The sequence below is a fragment of the Rosa chinensis genome, chromosome 2 (genome assembly GCF_002994745.2).
Source record: "Rosa chinensis cultivar Old Blush chromosome 2, RchiOBHm-V2, whole genome shotgun sequence".
Lineage (NCBI taxonomy): Eukaryota > Viridiplantae > Streptophyta > Magnoliopsida > Rosales > Rosaceae > Rosa > Rosa chinensis.
This window is the reverse complement of record NC_037089.1, coordinates 33,593,485-33,621,251: the sequence shown is the minus strand read 5'-3', so window position 1 is coordinate 33,621,251 and position 27,767 is coordinate 33,593,485. Positions and strand designations below refer to the sequence as shown.

The 27,767-nt window shown below is 36.3% G+C and overlaps 2 protein-coding genes and 1 non-coding gene across 4 annotated transcripts; 2 read left to right on the top strand and 1 right to left on the bottom strand.

Moving 5' to 3' along the window:
- Window positions 1-5,385: 5,385 nt before the first annotated feature.
- On the top strand, window positions 5,386-20,179 carry LOC112190175 (callose synthase 5). 2 transcript variants are annotated; one of them, XM_024329595.2, is made up of 42 exons: window positions 5,386-5,821; window positions 5,912-6,012; window positions 6,609-6,727; window positions 6,857-6,953; window positions 7,097-7,207; window positions 7,298-7,426; window positions 7,521-7,613; window positions 7,912-8,003; window positions 8,122-8,248; window positions 8,351-8,488; window positions 8,572-8,648; window positions 8,747-8,825; window positions 8,901-9,026; window positions 9,126-9,240; window positions 10,354-10,688; window positions 11,227-11,279; window positions 11,405-11,465; window positions 11,569-11,650; window positions 11,729-11,778; window positions 11,899-11,985; window positions 12,549-12,671; window positions 12,803-12,897; window positions 12,994-13,078; window positions 13,147-13,307; window positions 13,759-13,882; window positions 13,976-14,070; window positions 14,188-14,305; window positions 14,429-14,580; window positions 15,100-15,209; window positions 15,304-15,429; window positions 15,508-15,576; window positions 15,868-16,057; window positions 16,170-16,281; window positions 16,362-16,481; window positions 16,552-16,667; window positions 16,778-16,861; window positions 17,240-17,352; window positions 17,457-17,686; window positions 17,888-18,685; window positions 19,338-19,388; window positions 19,485-19,670; window positions 19,772-20,179. In XM_024329595.2, exons 1-42 carry the CDS (start codon window positions 5,638-5,640, stop codon window positions 20,006-20,008), a joined length of 5,751 nt encoding a protein of 1,916 aa, XP_024185363.1. In that variant the 5' UTR covers window positions 5,386-5,637; the 3' UTR covers window positions 20,009-20,179. The 2 variants fall into 2 exon arrangements, with proteins under 2 accessions (XP_024185363.1, XP_024185362.1); XM_024329594.2 differs by having other exon boundaries at window positions 8,747-9,026.
- On the top strand, window positions 15,505-15,586 carry LOC112191062. The gene has a single exon (XR_002932777.1). It is a non-coding gene; the product is annotated as a small nucleolar RNA J33 (small nucleolar RNA).
- A 1,012-nt stretch (window positions 20,180-21,191) lies between the features above and the next one.
- Window positions 21,192-26,562, bottom strand: LOC112188643 (probable inactive DNA (cytosine-5)-methyltransferase DRM3). The gene is made up of 10 exons (XM_024327800.2): window positions 26,418-26,562; window positions 26,183-26,321; window positions 25,938-26,034; window positions 25,745-25,791; window positions 24,756-24,863; window positions 24,122-24,221; window positions 23,593-23,699; window positions 23,289-23,391; window positions 22,838-22,920; window positions 21,192-22,646 (listed from the first exon to the last, which is right to left on the bottom strand). The coding sequence occupies exons 2-10, from the start codon at window positions 26,303-26,305 to the stop codon at window positions 21,315-21,317; spliced, it is 2,100 nt and encodes a 699-aa protein (XP_024183568.1). The 5' UTR covers window positions 26,306-26,321; window positions 26,418-26,562; the 3' UTR covers window positions 21,192-21,314.
- Between the last annotated feature and the right edge of the window lie 1,205 nt (window positions 26,563-27,767).

The window sequence follows — 27,767 nt, the reverse complement described above, 5'->3', positions numbered from 1 at the left end:
AGTCAGCTTATAGCAATGAAGAACAGATTTCCCAAATTTAAAAGCTCGCTGAAAGAATAGAGAGATACGAAGCTGCAATCTAAACACAAGTCAATTCACATTCAACAGTTGCAAAAAAAATGAAGGCCACTACTTTGCTCTTAAGAAACGAAGCTGACTAACCCGAACGCATTTCCCTTTAGCCGATGCTCTTGAATATATGTGCATGCCAGCCTTTTGATGTAAAGAATATTATGTAAGAGTACAACTAGGTTGGCACACTCAAAAGCAAATTCAGAGCTATGTAGACTAATATTCCGAAACTCTAAATGCATATTCAGTCTTACACTATAGGAAGCGAGTGAAAATTGGCTAAAGATGAGCTATGTAAACGAGAAATCAAACTCAGAGATCGTCTGGAGGCAACACAAGTTATAGAGCCTCAGATAGTGTGTAATGAGCTATAATAACTGTGGCGAGAAGAAATACAAATTATCAACATGAACTGAAGGATATTTAGAGAATCACTCTTCAAAGTATCCATTCATCAGTAATATAAGTTTTCAATCAAAATCGTTCACAAAGATTAGGCCCAAATAACAACGAAGGTAAGATACTAATTTCATATCCTTAGCCATAACAATGCAATTGCCTTCTCTTTTTTTTTTTTTTAAGATAAAAGAAACAAAATCATAGGAAATTAAGTTGGAATAAATTAAGAATAGATCAGTACAAGTTCATCATGTTCCACTAAATGAAAGGGTTCTTTCATGTTGTCTTAAACACAGACAATCTTAATATATATGTTTTCCAACCTTATTGGTTCTCAGATTAGAATCATCTCCACCTTGCATAGTTGACAATCTACATGTAGTCATGTTGTACGTCAACCCAAAAAATGCAAACATAATTTCAAATACTTAATGGTCCTTATTGGTACTGTGATCTGTAAGCCTGCGTTCCAAAACATAACCATACATAATTTGACTACTTAATGGTCTAGTCAAACATAACCATGTCAAGTAAACATGGTTCCAACTTCCAACACGAGTCCCACAAATCAATGTCACAGCCAACGATCAAAAGTAGAAAATATGTATGCAGAGAAATCACCTGTTCACTTTTTCTTCAAACATAGCCATCTCACAAGTACACAACAAACAACCCCTAACACATTAGTTATTCGTTAATATCCCACCCTCATAGCCCCTGCCCCAAATAATGCTGCAACTCAACCAGGTGTGATTTCATATGCAAAATCTACAACCCTACCCCACCACACACAAATTAATGCAGCAACTCACCTCAGTGTGTATATGTTCATCAGTTTCATAGAGAAAAATAATTTTTAAGGGAAGCAATTGAGAAAGGATATACCGTGATAAACTTCCCTGCATTTTCAAGCCTTTTACCAACCTTGAGAGCAAATGCCCCTCCCTCACTCCGCAATGCGCCGTCATCGAGAAAGAGATGCGGGAGATGGAAAATCTCTAGTCTTTCATCCGCGAGTCGTCGTAGCCGACCTCCGTTTGGGCACGGTTCGAGAAGATGATATGGGAGACGCAAGACACCATGTGTGAGGAAATCACCATCCAACCTGAGAATAACGTCACGGGCAGCGTCGGAAACCAGCATTTGTTGCTCAAAATCCCAAATTTCTTTGTTCCTGTAGCGATTCATTGTGTGTGATCAATCAAATTGAAATTGGAGTAATAAAAGGGGGGTGAAGGGCACCAATGGACAAGACAAATCGAACCAACCCTAATCTAAAACATCGAAATTGACTCACCAGATTTATTGATTAATGTACCGGAGAGACCACACCCCCCTCCTCAAATCCCCAAATTGAAAACCCTGATTGAGTAGATTGAACCCTAATCGAGTGTTTTCAGAAGATGGTGTTTGGAGAAGATGGGTTTCGAGAAGAAGATGGGTTCAATTCTTTACAAGAAGAAGATGGGTTCAATTCTTTAAGAGAAGAATATGGTTTATGCTTTGAGAAGAAGAAGATGGGTTTTGCTGTTTTTCTCGAAGACTATCTAAGTGTTGAAAACAGCTACGTGGGAGACAATGTGCATTAAGTCTAGTTTTTTATTTTGTATAATCAATTCAGACAACACATAAATAATTTTGGTTGTCTGATAGTCTACACTTGAAACTTCAGCTTATGGACCTAGCAAGCAAATCTCCCGCCTAGTGTGAATCACAAACTCATTTCTCCTGCCTAGGCACATTCACACAACAAAAATAGGTCATTCCATTGTAGAATCTTACAATCATGTACCTGCATTTCACAGAAAAATTGGCCGTTTTGGCGCTAAAGACTCTCATTTTGGGAACATCTAATTTTCTTCCAAACTTGCACAACACAAACAAAAAATGTGTTGTATGATATATTGCTCATACAACATAAACAACTATACTGTTGTACAAGGTGAGTCAAAATTTAGACCCAAATTTGAGCAAGGTGGGAGGGAAATTTTTTTTTTCATTCAAACAACAGACAAATCCTTATAACTGTTGTACAATAAACTTGCATCAAATTTTTTTTTGATTTCAGACGTCCTTATACAACCGAATCTCACTAAACCTGTTGTATGAAGCAGTTTTAATCAACACACAACGGCAAAATTTTTTTCGTTGTCTAAAAAGTGTAGTCTGATGCAAATTTTGGTATAGTGGTAATTGAATCCATATTAAGGTGCTAGCGTTCTAGGCTTTGATAATTTCGGTGGAAAACCTATAATTACTTAGATAGATTAACAATGAGTCTTGCATGCTTGATTAGCGTTCTAGCTTGTGTTCTTGACTTGAATTGATCAAACTTCCATGATTCTTAATGCGTTGAAAGTGTTTTTGTTAGTGATTAGCTACTACTAGTGATTGCATGATTAATAGGGTTAACTATGGTGCGTTTATCTAGTTAATTTAATTAAGGGAAGTAAAAAGAACTTTGTATGCGTTCATATTTGTTGTTAATTGATTCTATGTTTAAACATATTTTGATTAGTGATTTGATGTTTGAAACATTGCCAACGTGTTAATAGTAGTTAATTCTATCTAATTTCGTTCCATCCATATAATTCTACTTGATTATGTGTTTTGATGTGTCACACATATGTATATATTTACTTAGTTGTTAATTTAAATAAATTCTAAAACCCCCCAAGTGTAAATTGTAAATTGTATATATATTTATATTCTTTAAATTGTTTTACTAACGTTTTATTTTTCAGGAATTAATTAGGCCCTAATCCCCGGTTGAGAACGATCCTTACTTATTCTTACTACATTGATAGGGTTTTAAATTGAGCACTAACTTTGTGCAGGTCACTGTCCTTAAGGATCTAGCCTTTGAAGGAAATCATATTCTAAGTGGTATTGTTAGCTCTCCGCTCTCCTGACTACCTCTAGGTCGTTTTGTTGGGTGTTGAACCCAGATGGGTTTCCCTCGCATTAGGATTATGTGATGAGCCTAAATGAAAGGAGGATAAGAAGGTTTCCATGTTATTAACACTCTTAAGTCTTTGTTTGAGTGACGAATTGAAGAGATTAGTACTCTAGTATTGACAAGTCATAATGATTGCAACATGAAAAGTTTGGAAGAAAAAATCTAAATGATTCTTAGAAATACAATCATTCCTTGTGTACCAATTACTATTGCCCAAAAAAAAGGACTCAAGCAAATAAGTGAGGACATCCATCCACTCGATTTTAGGCTATCAAGCCTAGTTAATAAAAATTATGTCTTATTGAATGAGTTTAATTTGGTCATCTCAAACATAAGTCAACATAAGCCATAAATCATGAGCACAATGTATAAACAAATGACTTGCGTTTTGATCAATTCGAGTTACTGATACTCATATTTATCCATTACATTTGTGTTTAATCACTAGGCCTTCTTCTAGTAGTGTATCTATCTCATCTCGTTGAACATAATGTCTAAATGTGCTAGCTAACTTTGCAGGTGTCACTAGGCCTCAAGTATTTTGTAATATAGTTGTTGAGAAAGTCTTTAGTGGGGCGACGGTTGTGCCACGTGATATGTCCGCTTCATTGATTAAATTTTCTAACATTTTGTTCATCACATCCCAAAACGAAAATCACACTTCATACACAAATGGTCACTGAACTATAAACAATTCAATAGTTTGGTCACTCACTTTTCAAAAATATCACTTTAGTCACTCAAATTTAACTTTGCAATTCACTTTAGTCAATATAGTCAAATTTGTCATTAAACACCGTTAAACTTGAGGGTAGTTTAGTTCAATTACCAGAGAGAGAGAGGGTTTGATGTGGAAGAGAACGAGATAAAAAAATAAATAGCACAATATATATATATATATATATATATATATATATATATATATTTAAGCATCTTGACCAAAATATCCTCCACAAGATTTACGAGTCTTTAACAGAAATATTGAGGGAATGATTAAAATGAAAGATGGTGTTTGAGTTGAGTGACGAAAGTAATATTGTTGAAAATTAAGTGATCATTTGTGTAATTCTACCTTAAACTTATACAAATGATTGGAGACATATAATTGGATGAATACAAATCTAATGGTTTGATTGCCCTATGTATTTCTTTTCTTTACACCCTTGTTCTAAAAAAACAAAAAAAGGAAAACACATCAAGGCATGCCTATATGTCTAGAATGAGGTCTATATGGGTGACCACAAGTTTAGATAAGATAATTGAACTCACCAATGCAAGATTTTATCCGTTTATATAGCATAAAGTCTAGTAATTTGTTCAAAAAAAAAGAAAGTCAAGTAATTATTTTGTGGTCTCGCACCATAAAGTATTAACATCTTGGCGAAAGAAATGTATGGGTGAAAAATGAAGAAAATATTATCTTTTTATTTTTTTTTTTTGACTTTGTCAAGGGGAACCCAAAGGCTTCCTAGGCCCAAGATAAACCCCTTCGGCGCATGTGAAATGTATGGGTGAAAAATGAAGAAAATATTATCTTAAATCAACAAATCAGCTTCAAGTACTTTTTACATAAACTAATTACATTAACTCGAACTACCACGTGTGTATAGTCGTCCTAAACTATCGAGACATGAAAGCTTGCAATAAGGCGGCAGATGCGGATGTTTTCCGGTCCTGCCATTTTCGTAGTGCGGCTTAGCAAAGAAAAAGCCGGACCTCCAATCACTGCTTGACCGAGAAGCCGTCAATTCTAAAAATAAAATTCTAAAAAAAAAAAAAAAAAAAACAGATTTGATTCCTTTCATTTCCCTCCGAAAACCGCGCCCGTTCTTTCCCTCCTCCGTTTTCAACTAATTTCTCTCACTCTCTCCCACATTCTGTTACACCCACACCTACTCTCCTCGCGCCACGTGTCCCCGGAGACCCCTCTTATTCCCCATTTCCCACTCTCTCCTCTCTCTTCGTCCGTACAGAATCAGCGTGGGTCTACTCTCTCCTTCTTCATAATCCAATTTCTTCTTCACATTTTCTCTGTGATTTTCTCCTCCTCCTCCTCCTCCTCTAACCGCCATGGAAGACGATCGAGGATCCTGTGAGTGATTCTTCTTCTTCCAGTTGATTAGCTAGCTTAGCTAGGTCGACGAAATTCGAAGCGAGAGGTACTTAGCAGCTTGAATAGGAGAGGGAAATTCGAAAGCCCTCAGGTAATGGCGGCTCCAGATTCCGGCCCCCAGGGCCTGACGCGACGGCCGTCACGGAGCGCCGCGACGACGACGTTTTCGACGGAGGTCTTCGACAACGAGGTCGTCCCCTCCGCCATCGCCCCTATCGCTCCGCTCCTCCGCGTCGCCAACGAAGTCGAGCCCGAGCGCCCTCGCGTCGCCTATCTCTGTACGAATCCTCATCGCCGATAACTCATGCATGTGTTTGATTTCCGAGTGTTGGTTCTGATTTATTTTGGCTTCGTGGTTTGAATGTAAGGTCGGTTCTACGCGTTTGAGAAGGCGCACAGATTGGACCCCGGCTCCAGCGGCCGTGGTGTGAGGCAGTTCAAGACCTTGCTCCTGCAGCGATTGGAGAGGGTAAGCGATTGTTTCTCACGCGCCGCCGCGATTTCAGATATTCTGTTTTTGGTGTTTTTATGCATTAGATTAATAGCAATCTGAGTTCCATGCTTTCGTAGATGTTCATCTTTGTTTAAGCTTTGTGGGATTAATTGAATATTAGAAGTACGTATATGATGATCAATTTAAGGAGAAGAAATACAGAGCACTGAAACCCGAGCGAGCTTGGGCCGATTACTTACTTAAAATTCAATAATTAAGTATGTAATTATGGGTAATGAAATGGAGTTTTCAATAATTAAGTACGTAATGTGCACATTAATTGCATGTACGTATATGTAGTTTTCTTTACTGATCAGGAAATGGAGTTTTCAGTAATGTAATGAAATTTATTATATCTGAAAACCTGATATTTGTAACTGTATCTGGAAGATTAAGGTTTTCCACATTGCTTCAATGTTTTGCACTGCCAGGGGCTTTTATACTTTCTGTTTTGCTTCAAGTGCTCTGCTTTTTTGTCTGAGTAATAAAGCTCCAACGTGTTGTCCCAACAGATAGCATTGAATCTGATATACGATTTCTATTTGAAACTGATGTAAAATTTGTCTGCACAGGAAAATGCATCAAGTCTTTCTGCTCGAGTTAAAAAGTCTGATGCCAGGGAAATTACAAGCTTCTATCAGCAATATTATGATCACTATGTTAAAGCTGTTCAAGAGGAGCAGGTAGACAGGTATGGAGATCATCATCCTTCTGCATTTCCCCTAACTCATTTTCCTGTTACATTTATAAATAATAAATATTTGAGTTCATAGCACTTGGGTATTGTTTCTCAACTGGAACGTTTACAAATTCTCAACAGAGCTCAAGTGAGTAAAGCCTACAATACACTTAACCAGCTTTTTGAAGTACTTTGCGGGGTTAACAAGTCAGAGAAAGTTGAAGAAGTTGCTCCTGAGGTTAGTTTCAATCATGATTTTATCATCTAGAAAGATTATGTCAGATATTTGATATGCATATTTGTCCTGACTTCGGCTATATGTTATCTCTGGTAGCAATGTCCTATGTTAACTTCTTATTGCAACAATTTTCCTATGAGCAGATTATTGCAGCCGCTAGAGATGTCCAAGAGAAGACGGAAATATACGCCCCGTATAATATTCTTCCCTTGGATTCTGCTGGTGCTACACAGTCTGTCATGCAGCTTGACGAGGTATCTCTTCGTGTTATGTTAATTTACTTTTGCAACTTAAGAATCGTTGGCATCTTCTCATTGAACTTGATTTGTTTTTCCTTGTTACAGGTTAAGGCCGCTGTGGCTGCACTGTGGAATACTCGTGGTTTAAACTGGCCAAGTGCATTCGAGCAGCACCGACAAAAAGCTAATGATTTGGATCTCCTTGATTGGCTCAGGGCCATGTTTGGGTTCCAGGCATGTATAAAAAAGATGGATTCTAAGGATTGGCTTAGTCACCGTATTTCCTCAAAGAAATTATAAACACATTTCTCTATTTTGGTTGCTGCAGAGAGATAACGTCAGGAACCAGAGGGAGCATTTGATATTGCTACTTGCGAATACGCATATAAGACTTCATCCCAAACCTGAACCTCTTAACAAGGTATGGTTTCCTAATCTCAGTTTGAACTTCACCATATCAGTTATATTCGATCTCTTAAATGGGGTGATGTTCATTGTGTTAGATTGAGATGTATGGGATGATGTTCCATGTGCACATGCCTGTCCATGCGGTCCAGCAGATTATTTTGTTTAAATGATTTGATTCATTTATGCTAAATCTTGTTGCTAGTTGGACTATTGATATTATTTTCCTCTGTTGTGCTCAGAACATAGTTCTCGCTAAATAGTTGTCTTTCCATGCTTGTCATCTTGCAATTTAACTGTTCTCTTTTGTGCAGCTTGATGATCGAGCTGTTGATGCAGTTCTGGACAAGCTTTTTAAGAACTACAAAACGTGGTGTAAATTTTTGGGTCGAAAACATAGTTTAAGGTTGGATATAATAGTATCACTTTAAAGTAATTTTTTCTTTATTACTTACTTTTTGCATTTTATGCTTGGTTTGCAATATGTATTGCTGAAACAAACAATTTTTTTCTTTTCAATGCAGGCTACCTCAAGGTCAGCAAGAAGTACAACAGAGGAAGATACTTTACATGGGTTTATATCTTCTCATATGGGGTGAAGCAGCGAATGTTCGCTTCATGCCTGAATGCCTCTGCTATATTTTCCATAATGTAATATTTGTGAGATTTACTTGTTCGTTAATTTGTTTCTGGACTTCTTATGGAAATCATAGCTTTACTTTTGTCCGGAAATGATGCCTACCATACATTCAGATGGCATATGAACTCCATGGTCTCTTGGCTGGAAATGTCAGCATTGTCACTGGGGAAAATATAAAGCCTTCTTATGGTGGGGATGATGAGGCCTTTTTGAGGAAGGTTATAACCCCCCTATACCGTGTAATCGAAAAGGTATGTTGCCCAGACATATGCATTGCAATTGAATTTCAGGTCTTCAAGCTGTCGGTATGAGGATATCTCTTATTATGTTCCAGGAAGCCAAGAAGGGCGGCGGTGGAAAAGCTCCTCACACAGCTTGGTGCAACTATGATGATCTAAATGAATATTTCTGGTTTGTGTTAATCAATATCAGAAGTAAATGAATAGGATTTTATTCCTATTTGGTTTACATAATGAAGATGGTTCTGTTTTAAATTTACTGATTTTCAGGTCATCTGATTGTTTCTCTCTTGGTTGGCCCATGCGTGATGATGGGGATTTTTTTAAATCAACTCGTGACTTGACACAGGTACTCTTACAATGTGAGACACTGGTTTCCTTATGTTTGTTTCACGGCTCTTGCATAACAGAAATCTTGTTTCAGGGAAGAAAGGGCTCTAAAAGAAAATCTGGAAGCACAGGCAAATCATATTTTATTGAAACTCGCACATTTTGGCATATCTTTCGAAGTTTTGATCGAATGTGGACCTTTTATATACTGGCTCTACAGGTATTTATTTACAACAGTGTGGAATTTCTAAAACAACACTCTTTGCACTCCTGTTCCTCAACTCCCTGTATGAATAATTCATTTCAAACTGGAAAACAGGCTATTCTCATTATTGCATTCAGCAAGGTTTCACCGCTGGATATATTTCAACAGGATGTCCTAAAAGATCTATCAAGTATTTTCATTACAGCAGCATTTCTTCGCGTCCTTCAGAGTATGACATTCTTACATGAAACAGCAATTCTCAGTAACTAAAAGAAAAAATGAAAAAAGGATGCAAGACTCATACATGTCTTGCTTCCAAATGGCAGTTCTAAATGTTATGCATTTTGTGTCTCTGTCTTATACAACAAGAGTTGTAACAAAGAAACACATTCACTTGAATGATTGAAGCATCATTGTCTGTTTAACTTTATAAGTGAAGATCTGAATTTCAAAGTTTGAATTTCTGCATTATTTGAAATAAAAAAAGCTATGTTCCTTACATGCTTTAGCTTTCTGGCTGTTGATATATTACTTGAGCTGTTCTACAAATACTTTTGTGCACAGAATTGAGTTAAAAACATTTCCAGTTGTCTTTTAGTATGTATATCACACTATTATAGGAAGAGTACTCTTCCCAGCTGGCCTTAAAAGCATTTGGTTGTCTGGAGGATTTACCAGATGTTCTGAGGTCAAATAAGTGTTCTGAGTTCTGACAGAAATACGAACTCATCATGCATTTTTACTTTCCAATTATCTTTGAGACTTGAAACATATGAACGAGACTGTGTGTTTTAAGCTGTTTTTTCTATTAGGCTGAAACATTGTATTGCTACAGGCCTTTGAAATCTCAATAGACTTGATTTGTCAATCTGTACCTATTCAATTCTTACTCATTAAGAGAACTTCTGAAAAATCCTTATCTTAATTCTAACCACCTTATGCTCATAATGAAGGGAAAATAGGAAAGTGATTGCAAATTTTCAATTCTAGCCGTGTCGGTTACTAGTTATAGGAGGTGAAAAATTAGCGATTTAACCTGAAACTTCATATTAAGTTAGCATGCAAAACTTATTAGTCTCAAGTTGATAGTATTTATTTTTACCTTGTGCTTCATTGCATACCTGATTTTGATTCTTAGGGATGCCATTTGTCATGCAATGTCTAGAATGCCACAATCCATGATCATCTAGTGTTTTTGGAGGAAATCTTTATTTATTTATTTCTCTTAATTGAAAATTCTTTTAAGCCTGGCTTTTCTTCGTTCTCTGATGAGAAATGGAATATCTGTGCAAGTAACTTCCGTATCAATTTTTAATCTTATCCACTTTATATTTTGCTGTAGGTATTCTGGATATGGTTTTGAACTTCCCTGGATATCACAGGTGTCGGTTCACAGATGTCCTGAGAAATATTCTGAAGATAGTTGTTAGTCTTGCATGGGCAGTCATTCTTCCACTTTTCTATGTGCATTCCTTCAATGATTCCCCTCAACAAATTGCAGATATACTGTCATTCCTTAAGAACATTCAAGGCGTTCCATCATTATATCTATTGGCTGTTGCAGTATATTTGCTTCCAAATTTACTGACAGCAGTTTTGTTCCTTTTCCCAATGCTCCGTCGTTTTATTGAAAATTCAGACTGGCATATCATCAGGTTCCTCTTGTGGTGGTCACAGGTATTCCCGTCACCTTTACCTCTTTCTATCCTCAATGTTCTAGTATTCTTGAATTCCTTTGGGTCTGTTAAGGCATGGAGTTTTGGTTGATTCTGGGTAATGGCTAGAACATTTCCAGTGAATAAGACCAGAAGTTGAAAGTGGAATCCAGGATTATTTTTTCCCAGTCATGTTTTGTTACATGATAGTCCTAGTATGAGACCACGAGTTCAAAATAAGTTTCTCCATATATAATCTGTTAAACTCAAATGTACTCTCTGAGTTTACTTGATTTGAATTATTTGGATTCATTGCAGTATGTGTCCCTTAATCTTCCAGCAGTTACGTTGTATAAAGTGCTACACTTTATTTTGTTTTCTTGAATAAAATTTTCAGACGACCTTTTTGCTTGACTTCGGTCTTCTTTCATGAAAGTCAGAGCACTATTTTATTATCTATTTTGATGCTTAAACCTATTTTCCTTCACATAGAGGTCTATTGTTATTTGAATACGCAAACTGTAAAAAGTGGTTTTGATGGATCTTTTACTCTTATACAGCCAAGAATATATGTTGGAAGAGGAATGCATGAAAGTCAATTTGCCCTTCTAAAGTGAGTTTGATGACGCGCGCACCACATGTCATCCCAATTCTATGCAGTTTAATCCTTTTCCTTTTTTCTTTGGCTGTTTATTTGAGATTTCTTATTTTTGTTCTTATTTCCTCTGCAATTTGCAGGTATACTTTTTTCTGGTTGCTACTTTTGGCTTGCAAGTTTACAGTTAGCTATTTTGTCCAGGTAATTTATTGTGTATGTTATTCCTTTCTAGAAGTTCTTTTAATAAATCAGAAATGGTGAATGGTTTTGTTGTTAATTTATATGGTCTCTGTCTCTTTCCCAGATAAAACCTCTGGTAGAGCCAACAGAAGACATAATGAAGATTCGTCGTATTAATTATGAGTGGCATGAATTTTTCCCTAATGGTACTCATTTCTATTGCTCCCATGTTTTTGTGAACTTCAACTTTCGGGTTGATGCTAAATAGTCATTTACTGATGCAGCTGAACATAACTATGGAGCAGTTGTCTCACTCTGGGCACCTGTTATCATGGTCTGTAATACTAACTTCCACATGTTTAAATATTTGTTTAGTTTATCATTTTCTTGGACATAATTTTTTCTTTCCATTTTTGTTAGTATAGAACCATACTATATCACATATTCAATGCAGGTTTATTTCATGGACACACAAATTTGGTATGCTATATTTCAAACATTATATGGAGGTATTGTTGGCGCCTTTGATCGCCTCGGAGAGGTGATTCTTCTGATTTCTTTCTGTCTCCCTCCAGCCATTAAATTATTGTTTCCTCTTCCAAAACAATTTTCTTTTCTTTCAAATTATGCAGCCATGAATTTATACATCCCGTTAAGATTCACTTGTAGGACTTTTGCCCTATGATTTTCTTTGATAAGGAGGATGATAACTGGGCCAAAAGTAGATAAATTGGGCACTACACTAACATCAGTACTTGGATTTTGTGTGGTGATATGTGATTTGACGAAAAAATTGAACATGATCAGTTGTATTGTTCCCATATCAATTTCTTAGATTTGAGAGTGGTTAGATGGATAATTCCCTAAAGCATATCATATTTATTTGAATGAATGCATGTTTTTAAAGCCAACCAAGTAGTTTTCATTCTACATTGTTGAAGGTGATGTGATTGTCTATGGATTTATTACTTCAGCTCGGAACTCTTTACAAATATCGAGAGCATGACTATCACTGTGGTGCATTCTAATGGAACAGTTAAGTTGGATATGTCTCATCTTTAATTTGTTCCTGGTTAATATTCACATACATTTTGCCTCCTGCAGATTCGTACTCTAGGCATGCTAAGATCCCGGTTCCAGTCTCTACCTGGTGCATTCAACACATATCTAGTGCCCTCGGATAAGTCAACAAAAAGGGGATTCTCTTTCTCAAAGAAATTTGCGGAGGTTGATTAATGTGTATTTTTTTTTTTCCTTAAACTTGTTTATTCAGTATATAATCTTGATGAGCAGATTTTAGTCAGAACAACACTGAAATAAGGGATTTTGTAATTAGCATCATGATTTCATACCTGTAGGCTTCAGCAAGTAGGAGAAGTGAAGCTGCAAAGTTTGCTCAGTTGTGGAATGAAGTGATATGTAGCTTTCGTGAGGAAGATCTCATCAGCGACAGGAAATGCTCTGCAACATAGTTATATTGCTTCTTTCTTCATACTGTTGTTTTATTCATCATGAGTTGAAAACTAAACTGGTTTTCCTTTTACTTCAGGGAAATGGATTTGCTGCTGGTTCCTTATTCTTCAGATATGAGCCTGAAAATAATTCAGTGGCCACCTTTCTTGCTTGCTAGCAAAGTCAGTACCTCACTTTTAAACCCGTGTGTTAGTGGCATGGTTTTATTGCTGACTTTATCTTCCTACAGATCCCAATAGCATTAGATATGGCAGCTCAATTCAAAAACAAGGACTCTGATCTCTGGAAGCGGATATGTGGAGATGAATATATGAAGTGTGCTGTGATTGAATGTTATGAGTCTTTCAAACATGTCCTTAAGGCTTTGGTGGTTGGAGAAAATGAGAAAAGGTAGTCACTGCTACATAATATTCATCTGTTTCTATGGTTTCTATAATGCCCAAGCATTGGTTAAAACCTGATAGAATTTTATTCCAGTGGTTTTTCAAGTCCTCTTGTCAATCACTCCTCTCTATTTCATGATAATAGTATTGGTTTAGGAGTCCTCTAACGATAATGTTGCTAGGTAGCTCTGCCTTGACGTCACTGGTTAATTGATTACACAGTTTTTACCTATTCTGAGATTAGAATAAAACTCCTATTTACGGTTGACTTTCTTGATGCTGACTGATCTTGCGACTATTTCACCCTTAAGATTGATGTTCTTCTGATCTTATCACTTGAAAGAAAGTGTTCATACTTGTCATTTGTTTTTCTTGAGCCCGTGTAGATTATTCAAGAACAATAGTGAATTTTATCTTACTGTGCTAGTAAATATTCTGATTTGCTTATCATTTGACAGGATCATTGGCATCATTATTAAGGAAATTGAAAGTAACATTTCCAAGAATACATTTCTTGATAATTTTAGAATGGCCTCTTTACCCACTCTCTGCCAGAAATTTGTAGAGCTTGTGGTGATCTTGGTGAGTCATCTATAAAAGAGTAATTAGATCTGCAGCACGTATTTGTCTTTGCCATTATTTTATTAGAAACTGACACATTCTATCATGTTGCAGAAAGATGGTAATTCATCCAAGCGATCTGCGGTGGTGCTGCTGCTGCAAGATATGTTGGAAGTTGTCACTCGTGATATGATGGTGAATGAGATCCGGTTGGTGAACTTTGATTCATTCGCTTTGGAGGAAATAGTTGATTGGTTTAGTTATAATCCTAGGGGCTCACTATAAATCATAATAACACTTGCAATTTATCATGTGATATTTTATAGAGAGGTGGTTGAAGTTGGTCATAGTAGCAAGGACACTGGAAGGCAACTTTTTGCTGGTACTGATGCAAAACCTGCGATCGTGTTCCCTCCTCCAGTTACAGCACAATGGGAAGAACAGGTATGTCTGTTGCAATCCTTAGAATAATTAAATTTTCAACCAATTTTCAGAAAATTCTGTAATACTTGGTTCAATCTATTTACGTAAAAGATGACACATTTCTATTGGTGATTATTCTTTTAGATAAGGCGCCTCCATCTGCTGTTGACTGTTAAGGAGTCTGCAATTGATGTACCAATAAACCTTGAAGCACGTAGAAGGATTTCATTCTTTGCAAATTCATTGTTCATGGATATGCCCCGTGCTCCCCGTGTTCGTAAGATGCTTTCGTTCAGGTTTGTGTATATTTCCACTTCTCATTGCTACCTGAAACTTAATATGGTCTTTCGTGCAAATTCCATGTAGTTGAATAAATTTAATCATTAGGCTTGGAAGATCTTGAAAGGTTTACAGCCTTAAAACATCCCAACCTTAGAAAACATCAACTGAAGATTTTTATTAGGCTTGGAAGATCTTGAAATGTGTACAGCCTTAAAACATCCCACCCTTAGAAAGCATCAACTGAAGATTGTTATACAAAAATGATCAAAGATCCCAATACCGTTTTGAGTTTTTCTTTCCAATCTTTAGTCAGTAGAAGGTGTAGGTTTTGTTTTGGTCTATATCCAGTCTGAAACCTATTGTATTTCTTTATTATTTGAGATGCACATTTTTTTGTGGGTTAACCCGCATGCCAATTCTTGCATGATAAATTATCTGACAGGTCAATATCCTGTATGTAGGTCAAGCTTTTGAGCTTCTTCAATCTATATGCTATGACATAATAATCTTGTTACTTTTCTTGTTGTCAACAGCATTTTGACTCCCTACTATAGTGAGGAGACTGTGTATTCCAAAAGTGACCTTGAGATGGAAAATGAAGATGGTGTATCAATCATATATTACTTGCAGAAGATTTTCCCAGGTTAGTGATTGGCTGATTGTACTATCCTTAACATGTTGGAGTGTTTGGAAGCAAATGAGTGAATGACATTGAGAACATCTTGTGGCTGTTATAGATGAATGGACTAACTTCATGGAGCGGCTTAATTGTAAAAAGGATGCTGAAATATGGGAAAATGAAGAGAACATTTTGCAGCTGCGTCATTGGGTCTCCTTACGAGGACAAACTCTCTGCAGGACAGGTATTTGATGCATTATCATCTTGTTCAGATTCATGTATTGCAGTTAGTTCATGGTAATAGCTACTTCTGGTGTTGCAGTTAGAGGAATGATGTATTACCGACGAGCTCTGAAGCTTCAGGCTTTTCTTGATATGGCTAATGAAGAAGGTAATAGCAGCAGCATATGTTATCAATTTCTTGCATAATGTGCACCTGAGGATTGTGAATCTTTTGTGACATTTGTATGTTTTAGTGCCATTTCATTTAAGATCTCTGCCTTACTTAATATAAGCAAATGTAGTAGATGGCTACAAAGCCATATTAGTCTTCTTTCTCTTCCCGCATTGTATCTTAACTATCTGATTTTTTTTTTCACTCTCATAGCGGTCAGCAGTCCAGTGTCTAATGAAGTTGTTTTTGGAGGTAAATGTGGTTTCTTAATGTTTTAGTCTTGAGCAGAGATACTAGAAGGGTACAAAGCCGTCACAGTTTCACCAGAGGACGAAAAGAAGAGCCGGAGATCCCTATTTGCTCAACTAGAAGCAGTGGCTGATCTTAAATTTACCTATGTTGCTACTTGCCAAAACTATGGCAATCAGAAGCGAAGTGGAGATCGTCGTGCAACTGACATCCTGAATCTGATGGTTAAGTATGTCCTCTACCTGATATGCCAAGATATTTTCACAATTTGATTCATTAAACCTATTATTGCTGAATTCATTTTAATTTATTGAAGAATTGTATTCCTTGTCCTCCCACAGTAATCCCTCTCTCAGGGTTGCATATATTGATGAAGTTGAAGAACGAGAAGGTGAAAAGGTGCAAAAGGTTTACTATTCTGTATTGGTCAAAGCAGTTGACAACCTTGACCAGGTAATCCTCTGACATATTAGAGAATCACAATGTTCCTTTGCTATACCTAAAGAACTTATTATCTTAGTAATTTTCCGTAGGAAATATATCGTATAAAATTGCCAGGCTCAGCAAAGATTGGAGAAGGGAAGCCTGAAAACCAGAACCATGCAGTAATCTTTACTCGTGGAGAAGCTCTTCAGGCTATTGACATGAATCAGGTAAAAGTTATGATATGTTCTCTTTAGATTCCAGCCAACTGTGATGTTTAACTTTGCCAATTTCTTGTAGGACAATTACTTGGAAGAAGCTCTTAAGATGCGTAACCTTCTTGAAGAATTTAATGAGGATCATGGAGTGCGTTCGCCTTCAATTTTAGGTGTTCGTGAGCATATCTTTACTGGAAGGTTGTTTTTATTTTATTTTTAATTTATATACATTGTTTTGTTACATTTGCATTTTGTAATCCTAATTAATTTTATTTTATTTTTTATTTTTTTTTACATTTGAACTGCAGTGTTTCTTCGTTGGCGTGGTTTATGTCAAATCAAGAAATGAGCTTCGTGACCATCGGTCAAAGAGTTCTTGCTAGACCTCTTAAGTATGTTTTCTCTTACATACTGATCTATTTATTTTTTTAACAATGGAGCAATATTATTTTTCCAAATACATTGTTGAGATGGGCTTCTAACAAATAAATGTTGCCATTCTTTAATATACATAGTAGTTGGCTATCTGGATTATATGGTTTAAGTTAATCACTAGTTTCAGTCTATATTACATTCTGTGAAATATAACCTCTTTCATGTCCTTTTCCCCATTCTTTTCTTTTACATCTCGCGTGCACCTTTTTTTTTTTTACGTGGTGCATACTACTATTTTTTTTTGTTTTAATGTTGTGAAATGAAAATTGTTTGACAGATTTGAATCAATAAAGTTTTACATAGGGAACTAAGCATTTTGCTTTTGTTGGATTTAGGGTTCGGTTCCATTATGGACATCCAGATGTCTTTGATAGAATCTTCCATATTACTCGTGGTGGCATGAGCAAGGCTTCTCGTGGGATCAATCTCAGCGAGGATATTTTTGCAGGTAACTTTATTAAATAAACAAACATTCCCATGCACGCAGAGATACATCCTTCTTGCGGAATAAGAAAACTTAGTTTTCTACATAATCTGATTTATAACATGTAGGTTTCAATTCCACTCTAAGAAGAGGAAATGTCACTCACCATGAGTACATCCAAGTTGGGAAGGGTAGGGATGTTGGCCTCAATCAAATCTCTCTCTTTGAGGCTAAAGTTGCTTGCGGTAATGGAGAGCAGACACTTAGCAGAGACATCTATCGATTAGGGCACCGTTATGATTTCTTCCGCATGTTGTCGTATTACTTTTCAACAATAGGATTTTATATCAGCTCAATGGTAATACTCTATCGAATTGTTACCTTCTATTTTTGTTGTTAGTCACAGAATATTGCTGTGAAAATTATATTTTTCTATTCTTAGTGAAATCATTCTGGCATATGTTTTAAAATAATCTAAATGAACATCTTGACAGTTTAGTTTTAAATTTTGTCACTAGCATGAGCATTTTTTGATAACATGATCATTTTTGTTATGCAGTTGGTTGTGATGACGGTCTACTCTTTCCTGTATGGTAGACTCTACTTGTCATTGAGTGGAATGGAGAAGACAATTATAACCTATGCTGCTAGAAGGGGAAATAATGCTCTACAAACAGCTATGGCTTCACAATCTGTTGTCCAATTAGGTTTGTTGACGTCCTTGCCCATGATCATGGAAATCGGACTTGAAAGAGGGTTCAGAACTGCATTAGGGGACACGATAATAATGCAGCTGCAGCTAGCATCAGTTTTCTTTACTTTCTCACTGGGTACAAAGGTTCATTACTATGGGAGAACAATCCTGCATGGTGGGGCTAAGTACAGAGCAACTGGCCGTGGCTTTGTTGTTCGGCATGAAAGGTTTGGTGAAAACTACAGGATGTACTCACGGAGTCACTTTACAAAAGGCCTGGAGCTTATGATACTGCTTATTATTTATAGTATATATGGCTCAGCAGCAGATGGCTCAGCTGCATATATCTTCATCACATTCTCCATGTGGTTCTTAGTGATTTCTTGGTTATTTGCCCCCTTCCTCTTCAACCCTTCGGGATTTGAATGGCAAAAAATAGTGGAAGATTGGGATGATTGGTCAAAATGGATAACTAGCCGTGGTGGTATTGGTGTGCCAGCAAATAAGAGCTGGGAATCCTGGTGGGATGAGGAACAGGAGCACCTGCAGCACACTGGGATGTTGGGAAGGTTTTGGGAGATTGTACTTTCTCTGCGCTTCTTTCTTTTCCAATATGGAATTGTCTACCATCTCAATGTTTCCAGGGGTGATAAAAGTATCATGGTGAGTATATTATTACACATCTTATTCTCTTCTTATTAGCTTCATTTTCTCTCTAAAGATGCAACAAATTCCAATAAAAATCTTTAAGCTCACAAGTAGGTAGGATTCCAGTTATATGTTCAATAAAGCTGTCCTAGATAGATTTTCCTAGGCTACTTGATAGGGAGAGTATTAAGTATTAGGACCCAAGTATTATATAGAAAACTTTCAATTTTAGTTGGTTAAGCAAGGAAGATTCTGAGCATATGTTTAGAAACTTGGCCCAACGACCCAGATGCTGAGTGATTCGGTGACAAGTCATTCAGCACATCTTTTCTTTTGCACGTTCCATGCTCCTGGTAGTTGTTTGAAGTGTCAAATGAACCAAGTTGGAACAAGATGCTGATGCAACTGGTGCGTAATGGTTAGAAAAAGAGTAGTAGCACAGGGTCAAGCATCAGTCTGTTGTTATGAGGAGATCATAATGTTGGGATAAGGATATAAAGAGCTTAGAAAATAAAATGAATACAATATTCCCAGGCATTGATGAATTGCTTAAATGTGTCTTATAAGATCTCTAGATGATTCAAATATGAAAAGTATATGCAATTGCACAAGCTTATTGATAACCCCTGTTTTATTTATTGAGAGAACTTTTAAATTATGATTCCAGGTTTATGCTCTGTCATGGCTCGTCATTGTTGCTGTGATGATTATCCTCAAGGTTAGTGTTCAAATTTCAAATACACAACTTTCTGAGTGCAAGTGATGTTTCACAGCTGTAACATCTTTTCCACTGGTAAACACATATGATTTGCAGATTGTATCCTTGGGTAGAAAAAGGTTCAGTGCTGATTTCCAGCTGATGTTCAGACTTCTGAAGTTGTTCGTCTTCATTGGGTTTGTCGTCACCATTGCAGTACTTTTTATTTTCCTTAGTCTCACTGTTGGTGACATCTTTGTAAGCTTACTGGCCTTCTTGCCTACTGGGTGGGCAATACTTATGGTACGTATGTGAAACCTAGTTTGTTTCGCACATTATTGATCAATTATTCCAAGTGCTTTGCATGATGATGTGGTGTGTTGTTGCATATGATGATGGAGCAGATATCACAAGCATGCAGGCCATTGGTGAAGGTCTTAGGAATGTGGGGGTCTGTAAAAGCTCTAGCAAGAGGGTACGAGTACGTGATGGGACTGGTTATCTTTACCCCAGTGGCTGTTCTGGCATGGTTCCCATTTGTCTCAGAGTTCCAGACCAGGCTGCTATTCAACCAGGCTTTCAGTCGAGGCCTTCAGATCCAACGTATTCTTTCTGGTGGGAAGAAGCAAAAGTCCAACTAACCCCATTGCCTATTACCTACACACTTATATTTCTACATACATAGTTTTGAGATTCACATGTAAACAAGGAACAGACCACAGATTTTGGCCATGTAAAGCAGCTACGTGTATATTCCACTAGTGTACAATTAGAATCCATATACATCAATATATACTGTTCTTTTGTTTTCTCCTTTTGATCAAATGAAACAATTTCGTTAATGGAACTTGGTTGATCACATCCTTAGGGGATTAGGTGGTGTCGTTAAAAACTCTGCTTCTTCAGAGCAAGTAAAAAGGAGTACCACCCCCCTTACATCAAAGTCTACGAAAGATCTCCAACCAAGGCAGCCCTGCTTCCTTCCAAAATCTAGCCCCTACAAAAGAAAGAGCTTTCCTTGCTATAGTATGAGCAGGTAGAAACTTGTGTTTCCTGACTTGTGTTAATTTGAAAATTGTTCCTTGTGGTCATTTGATACGTGTGGTTTGCAGTTAGATTCGTATCCGGTATCCATACCTTACCGGAAAACCTTGTATACTATGAAGATAACTGACGAATGTTTTGCTCATGACCATTACCAAGCAGATACCATGCCATAGGCATCTAACACAAGTGAACTAGATAATTTCCCAGTCTTCCAGTTGTAGCCCCAACCCAATCAGCTAGCCTACTCGTTCCTACAAGCATGAAATGTCAATGCAATTATGAAGTCTTCTTCATAGGCATATGATTTTGTCTCGCACAAGAACTTTAGCCAAACTCTTTAGACCTGAGCCATAAACACTCGGGCAAATAGATCTGCTATTTTCACAATGTTGAGCATTTACTGATTTGGTACCGATGTTTGAAAGTTAACGGATCACAGAAATTTCTATTTCTAGATTCATTTCATTACATTCAGGAGAAGAGTTTGAAGAGCAGTCCTGAATTCCCTGAACATTTTTTAAAAGGGATACACACGAAAGAGAGATGTGGAAATATAGAGCCACAACTTACAAGCACAAGAACTGCAACAGAGCATTGCGTTCAAGGAAAGAGTGGTTGCAAATGCTGTAAAGAATTCCAAGTATATTAGAAAACTCTATGCCTCTTCTTCAAGATAATAAACCTTTGAGGGGAGAAGCAACCTTTATGCAAGATTGGAATCACATCATCATCAACAGGACATCACTAATCACTTTTTCTGTTTGTGTGCGCGCTACATTTATCTAAAATACGATGGCATGACATTTCTCAAGGGCCAAAATCCAACTTCAAGAAAGAATAATTATTCCTAAAAAAACAAATGATGTTCTACAGAAGCATTACAAGGTATGGGAAAATATTTCAGCTCTTTCTATCCATCATATTTCTTACACGTTGATAGACACGAACAAACTCATAAAACAATGAGAAGTCAAAGCCTGGATCACTGCCACTTTGCGCAGGAATTTTAGAAACTGAAGAACTACATGGATTCTGACAAATAAGGAAATCAAAACCACCAAACCTTTTCATCAGACTTTCAAGCTTGCTGCTTGTTAGTTTCTGAATGTCATCAATTTGCTCCAACTGCCCAATTTGGCCAGTAGTTTCCCACCACCTCCGAAGAATCCTTCTCTTTGTTACACAAGTCTCTACAGATACAACACCTTTCAAAGGAATGCCAAGCTTGTGTAAAGCTATCTCTGCTCCGCCTATTCCACTAAAAATTGAGAACATTGTTAATCCTTCTGGGTACAAAGCCTTTAAAACAGAAAGATGATAAGCCAATGTGTCTGTCTGGAAGCAATACTTGAGGGAAGTAAGTCTTTCAATTACACCACTCTCACCAACTTTAGTGTGATTCAGCGGATAGCCTAAGATTTGTTCCAAGTATTCAGGCTGTAAAGGACCCAACTTGTTTCGGCCAACCCATACAAGATTTAATGAGTTGCAATGATGAAGGATTTCCCTCTGTTTCTCAGGTGAGAGCATTCCACGACAATCAGAAACCATTCTTCCAAGCCTGTCACACAGCTGAGATATGCCACTGGTTTCAGAACTGATGCAGGTCAATTGCTTCCTTGTATCCCACGGAGGCCACAAATTCTTTGCATATGGTATTGCATCCTGAATGGTCATTGGTGGCTCTTCAAGAATACGAAACCTGTTCTCAGTTGGGAGATTGTGTACATACCCTTCCCTTCTACTCAAGGCTGAGAAGAACTGATTATTGACATATTCAGGTTGATGGCCGTACAGGAATTGAGAAACTTTGGACCAGGAATCATATGGTAGATTCAGAACATTTCCATAGAAGAAATATGGGGGTTTAGCGGCCATTTGGTTCACACTCTGAAGTTTTGGATTCCCAACTTTGCAAATCTCAGGGTCTACTTTTTCTTCCATCCATGCAGAAGAGCTTGAATCATCAATATACTCTCGTTTTGGCCTTTTCCCTTTACGATTTTCCCCGAAATCTATAGGCCTGGACACCCTAAACTGAGGAACAGAATTTGAATCATCAATGATCTCTTGCTTAGGCCGCTTCCCTAAATAATTATCTGCCAAGTCACGATCCCTTGATCGAGAAGCTGTATCTGGATAAAATTCCTCATTTTCAACTTTTACTGAACCATATGATGCCGTTCCGAAAAAACTGGACACATTGCGTGAATGATTTGAATGGGATGCTACCTAATGTATTGTATTAAATATTAGTAAACCAATCTCTATAATGAATGTGAAGACCAGACATTATCAAGCATGTAATTGACATAGCCTAAAATATGCTGGAGATAGAATATAGAGACTTTAACAAGAACAGTCACAAACTGGTAATATATTGGAAGACCAATCTTACTAATTGATTATAAGACTATCATTACCTTAATTTTTTTGTCATAGCAATTATCATAAATTTGACCTGTAACGATTGATTCTGCAAGATCTGTAAGTGGAGCTCCAGAGCCTGAAACAGAAAATAATTGTTAAGAGTCAACAATGAACTACTGGAACTGTGCCATCAAAATAAAAGTAAGGCAAATCAAATTGTAGTAAGGTTATGAATGACAGTTGACTTCCCATCCCAGTGGACTAAATGTAACTGTTGACAATTTAAGGCAAATTGATTTGTGCAAATGAAATGAAATTGTAAATTGTAATGTCAACAGAATTGAATGCTTATATTAAAACAAAGGTCACCATAAGCTTTAAAAAAAAAAAAAAAAAAAAAATTAAAACGCCCCTCCAAACCGGCTTATGAGATATTGAAATAAAGTGTTACATTCTATGTTCTTTTCTTCAGGTCCAGTAGAGCAAATGATACCAAAGACTTACCAAACTGTTCAATTGCAAAAGAAACTTGGTTCTCAGAGAACCCCATTTCAAGCAAACGAACTGACTTCTCCATGATTCCATATAATTTTTCATCACTTGTATCCTGGGAATCAAAAGGTTCGATCATTGTACAATTCAATACAAATTATGCAGCACACAGTGTGGTCGAAAAATGAAAAGTAAATTTTTCTTCTTTTCAATCATCTCTTCTTTGGAATTGCACACTGACTAACCGTAAAACTGTTCAGAAGTAAACCACAAGAAAAGGATATTATCACTATTTAATGCAAAGACATTTATAGACCTCCTTTTCTTCATCAACCGGGGTTGAATCTACATCATTCTCAAGTTTCACAGATATCTGAGAAGCAATGATAAAATCCACCAAGTCATTGATTGGAGCATCTTCACCTGATAGGCAACAAAATGGGCAATCAGCCTATATTGAAACATTAAACATACTATTAGAGGAGATTAAAGTAGAGAAGATCACCAAAAGAGTTAAAGCCAAGGTGGAGTATCAAGATACAAGTACTAATGACCCTTTTTCAAAGAATATCCACATTATTAAATAGGTTTGACAAGCACGAATCTGATTTTAATCATATCACGTACATGCGTGCAGAATTTGTCTCAGTTGTATGATAGATTTGGAAAATAAATGTTTACCACTCACATTCGCAAAAGAGTTAAAACCAAAGTGGAATATCAATATACAAGTACTAATGATCCTTCTCATAGAATATCCACATTATTAGAGGTTTGACAAACACAAATCTGACAACCAGCAAAGCCTCTTGCTGTGAAATGAATATCCAGAAATTTCAACCTACCAAGCCTATTCATTGCAAACTCAACTTCATCTCTAGAAAAATTCATCATAAGTAAGGACGCCTTTTTTCCATCATCAAGTCCATCAGATAAATCAGGTTCCTGCCAAAAGTTAAAGATTAAGATTAATAACGTGCAAACAAAACCTCATTAGAAGTATAACTATATAACAAACAGCTGGTCCTTGGTCTGCGTCATGAGCAATTGAGAAGAAAGATCTTTTTCAAAACATGGTTTTATCATGTTCTTGAATATTGCTACGTTTTAGCCTTCAACAGCACTCTTTACCTGAACCTCATAATCCAATTTCAGTCCCAGCACTACTGACAGCATCTTCAAGTCACCCAGATAGTCAATAACCCATTGACTTGCAAAGTTTTTATTTTATTATAGGGGACCAATTTTTATTTTTTATTTTTAAATGAAAGAGAGGAAATACAAAACAGTGGATAAGAAATCCTAACCAACTAAGAACTTCTAGCAAAAAAAAAAAACCCCAAGAACAGACAACAACAAATAGATTGAAACAAAGACACCAGTGACTTGCAATGATCAATCACAAAGGAGTCCAGTAGGCACCAATTGGGTCTTCTGGGATACATAAAGGAGAGATTCAAAAAGACAAGATTACAATACCTCTTTTGGTTGAATCATACTAGAAACCTCGAGAGCACTGCTTGCATCTTTGTCACCAAATAAGCTATCCAGCGAATCTGATGACCCAGAATCTGATTTCTGCGTATCCTATTCAGTCAGAAACAGGTAAAATATAAGCATATAATATCAAGCATCTGCCAATGGGTGCTGGGCCTTGTACAATTTACCGTACAGTTTGTGCCAGCAGTCATAGTTTGTGCCAAAAACTGATGTTTAGAGACATTGGGTGCTGGGCCTTGTACAATTTACTGTTAATTATTCTTCCTCTTCCCTAACAACTTTTGACCATACTTGACATATTTAAGAGTTTTTTCCACATTTCTAACCAACTTAATAGTACACCCTAATTATTTGTGTACTCCTTGAAACATAATGTCTTTGTGTCATCCATCATTTTGTAGACAATATTTACCAAAATAATTGAAAACCGCATTGAAAAGCTCAGTTCCAAACTTCAAATAAATTGAAATGTTGGAGCCTAAGCAGACATAGTGCTTGTATCTCAAACAAAGCTGATATACTGAAAACCCAATCAATACTTAAATGAATAATTTAACCAAGGTTTGAAAAACTAACTTGTCAAAATCCTTTTATAATGTAATCCAATATGTGAGGCACTGATTTTCTGTGCATGAAATAATGAAATTTACAAAGAGACATGTTGAACACAAAGAATCTGCTTTATGAGCTTCAGCTATTAGATAATAGCAACAAGCTGAAATAATTCTGAAGGGTGATTTACTCAATGAAGAGATAGAAAACTTGAATAAGCAGATGTGCTCTGCAATAAAAACTTTACACAGAACCTAGAAGAACAAGTTTCTTGTATGCAAATTATCAAGAAACAAGTGAATGGCGCATCCATGATAGGATGTGCTACATCCATAATGACACAATTTGACTAACAAATGACTCTTTTAGGGGAGTGGAAACACAATACTCTATAGAAACCATATGTGATTACATACTTGATATGATAAAAGTGTCTCCAACAACTGTTCGGCGTCCTCTTCACCTACATTTGGAATCCAAAAAAGAAGATCAGCAGATCATGTAATTACAATGCAGAGATAAACATGCAGTGCATTAAAGTTTACAAACATGCTGCCACTAACTATTCAACCCACCAACCTAACTCAACAAAATTCGGGCATAACATACCCTTTTCTTCAATCACTTTGTCGACGCGGGACGGCGAAAATCCCATTCCAATCATATTTGCTCTCATATTGCTCCCTGAGGAACTTGCATCATTGTTCTGGAACAAAAAAAAAAAAAAATCTCAACCATGCATAGTTTTTTTTTTTTTCAATCAATTTAAAAACTCTACACAATTGACCTCTCTGTCTTAATCTTGAAATCTCATCATAAAGAATCATCATAGATGATAGTAAGGAGTGATATACCCCGAAATGGGTTGGGAATGCATGAGGTGAAGGCAACTCAAACTCCAAGATCTCTTCTTTGGGCACAATTGCATGTTGGTATTCATGATCGGAGCTACTCTTCCTGTTCGAGTCAGTGGTCATATTGATGTTGATGACCCTACACAACACAAACAATGGTGAATTCAATTAGCTCCAAATGCAGTAGGTGAATTCAACTACCCACAAACAATCTTACTTCATAACCACTACCCACCTTCGAGAAATGAAACCAGGGGCAGCTGCCCCGCCTCGGTTTTTGAGCCAGGCTAGGCTATGGAGTCGGAAGTCGTCAGCTGATGTGCGAGCGAGGACGAAGAAGAAGAAGACCTGCGCTTTTAAGTTTTTAACTGTCTCAACAAAACGACGTCGTGGGTTTAGCAATAAATGCAACCTCATTAAAAGAATAAAAAATTTCAGGACATGCATGCCCAATGTGCCGAGTTTAAACTGCATCAAATCAAATGATAAGTAAATCAATTTTAATAAATTTCATATTTTCTTTTAAAAATAAAAATTATTTTAATAAATTTAGAGGTGCTTCTTTGTAATTTTTTTTTTTGAGAAATTTTAAATACACACCCCCTAATCACTTAATACACATCCCATTATTATTTTATATTTCAAATTAGATTTTGTAGGTAGGTTAAATGACCAAAACAGACATCTATGCATTAGAAGAAGAAAAAAAATTATCATATTTTCCTTATATTATTCTATTTAAGTATTTATGTATAAATAGTTAGATAAACACAAAAAATTTCTATATAGCCTCCCAATTTAATACAAAAATAAAGTTAGAAACTATCTAATTTAATTTTTTCTTAAATAAATTGTAAAAATGAGATTAGAAACCATAATATTTAGAATTTCAAAATCAATGGCATTAAATATTTTTAAAACATATCACTTTACTCCCATTTTTTAGTTAATTTCCTTTTTTGTTCTAAGAGTTATGATTAATCAATTTATTTTCTAATATAAAACATCACATGTGAAAAAACTTTGTAATTGTTAATTTGTTTGATCCTTCTAATGACAACTTTTTAGTTCCATTAATGTGGAGAAACTACTGATTGGTTGAATGTTCAACTCATAATTTTATACTTGATTAACATGGTGTTTAGTGGATGTGAGCTCAAATAACACAAAACCTATTAATATGCATCTATTTAAAGGGAACGATAATAAATCTTTATGGATTTCTCAATAACAAACATAAGTAATCAATATGGTATTTACAAAACGTCAATACTAATCATATTAAATAGTAATCCTAATATAGTAACAAAGTAGGATATTTCATGATTTTTGAGATTAAGGATATTTTAGGTACTTTGGATTGTGTATTTAGTAAAATATAAGAATGAGAAATTAAATGGGTGATGTATTAAGTATGGAGTATGTATTAAGTAATTAGGGGTGTGTATTTAAAACTTATTCATATTTTCATATTAGCCTAATTTAATACTAGCATCTTAACACATGTTCACGCATTTGTTAATTGACATTTTCTTTAGTTTGTTTAGGAGAGTGAAATTTATACTCTTCATTTTACAATCCACAT

Excerpts from the sequence above, each read along its gene's own strand:
- LOC112190175 (XM_024329594.2), top strand. The coding sequence starts at position 5,638 with ATGGCGGCTCCAGATTCCGGCCCCCAGGGCCTGACGCGACGGCCGTCA. Across the intron at positions 14,071-14,187 it reads ATGATGGTGAATGAGATCCG|AGAGGTGGTTGAAGTTGGTC; the intron begins GTTGGTGAACTT and ends GATATTTTATAG. Across the intron at positions 15,577-15,867 it reads TGATATGGCTAATGAAGAAG|AGATACTAGAAGGGTACAAA; the intron begins GTAATAGCAGCA and ends AGTCTTGAGCAG.
- LOC112188643 (XM_024327800.2), bottom strand. The coding sequence starts at position 26,305 with ATGACCACTGACTCGAACAGGAAGAGTAGCTCCGATCATGAATACCAA. Across the intron at positions 23,700-24,121 it reads GTTTGCAATGAATAGGCTTG|GTGAAGATGCTCCAATCAAT; the intron begins GTAGGTTGAAAT and ends GTTGCCTATCAG. Across the intron at positions 23,392-23,592 it reads CGGTTGATGAAGAAAAGGAG|GATACAAGTGATGAAAAATT; the intron begins GTCTATAAATGT and ends TTTGATTCCCAG.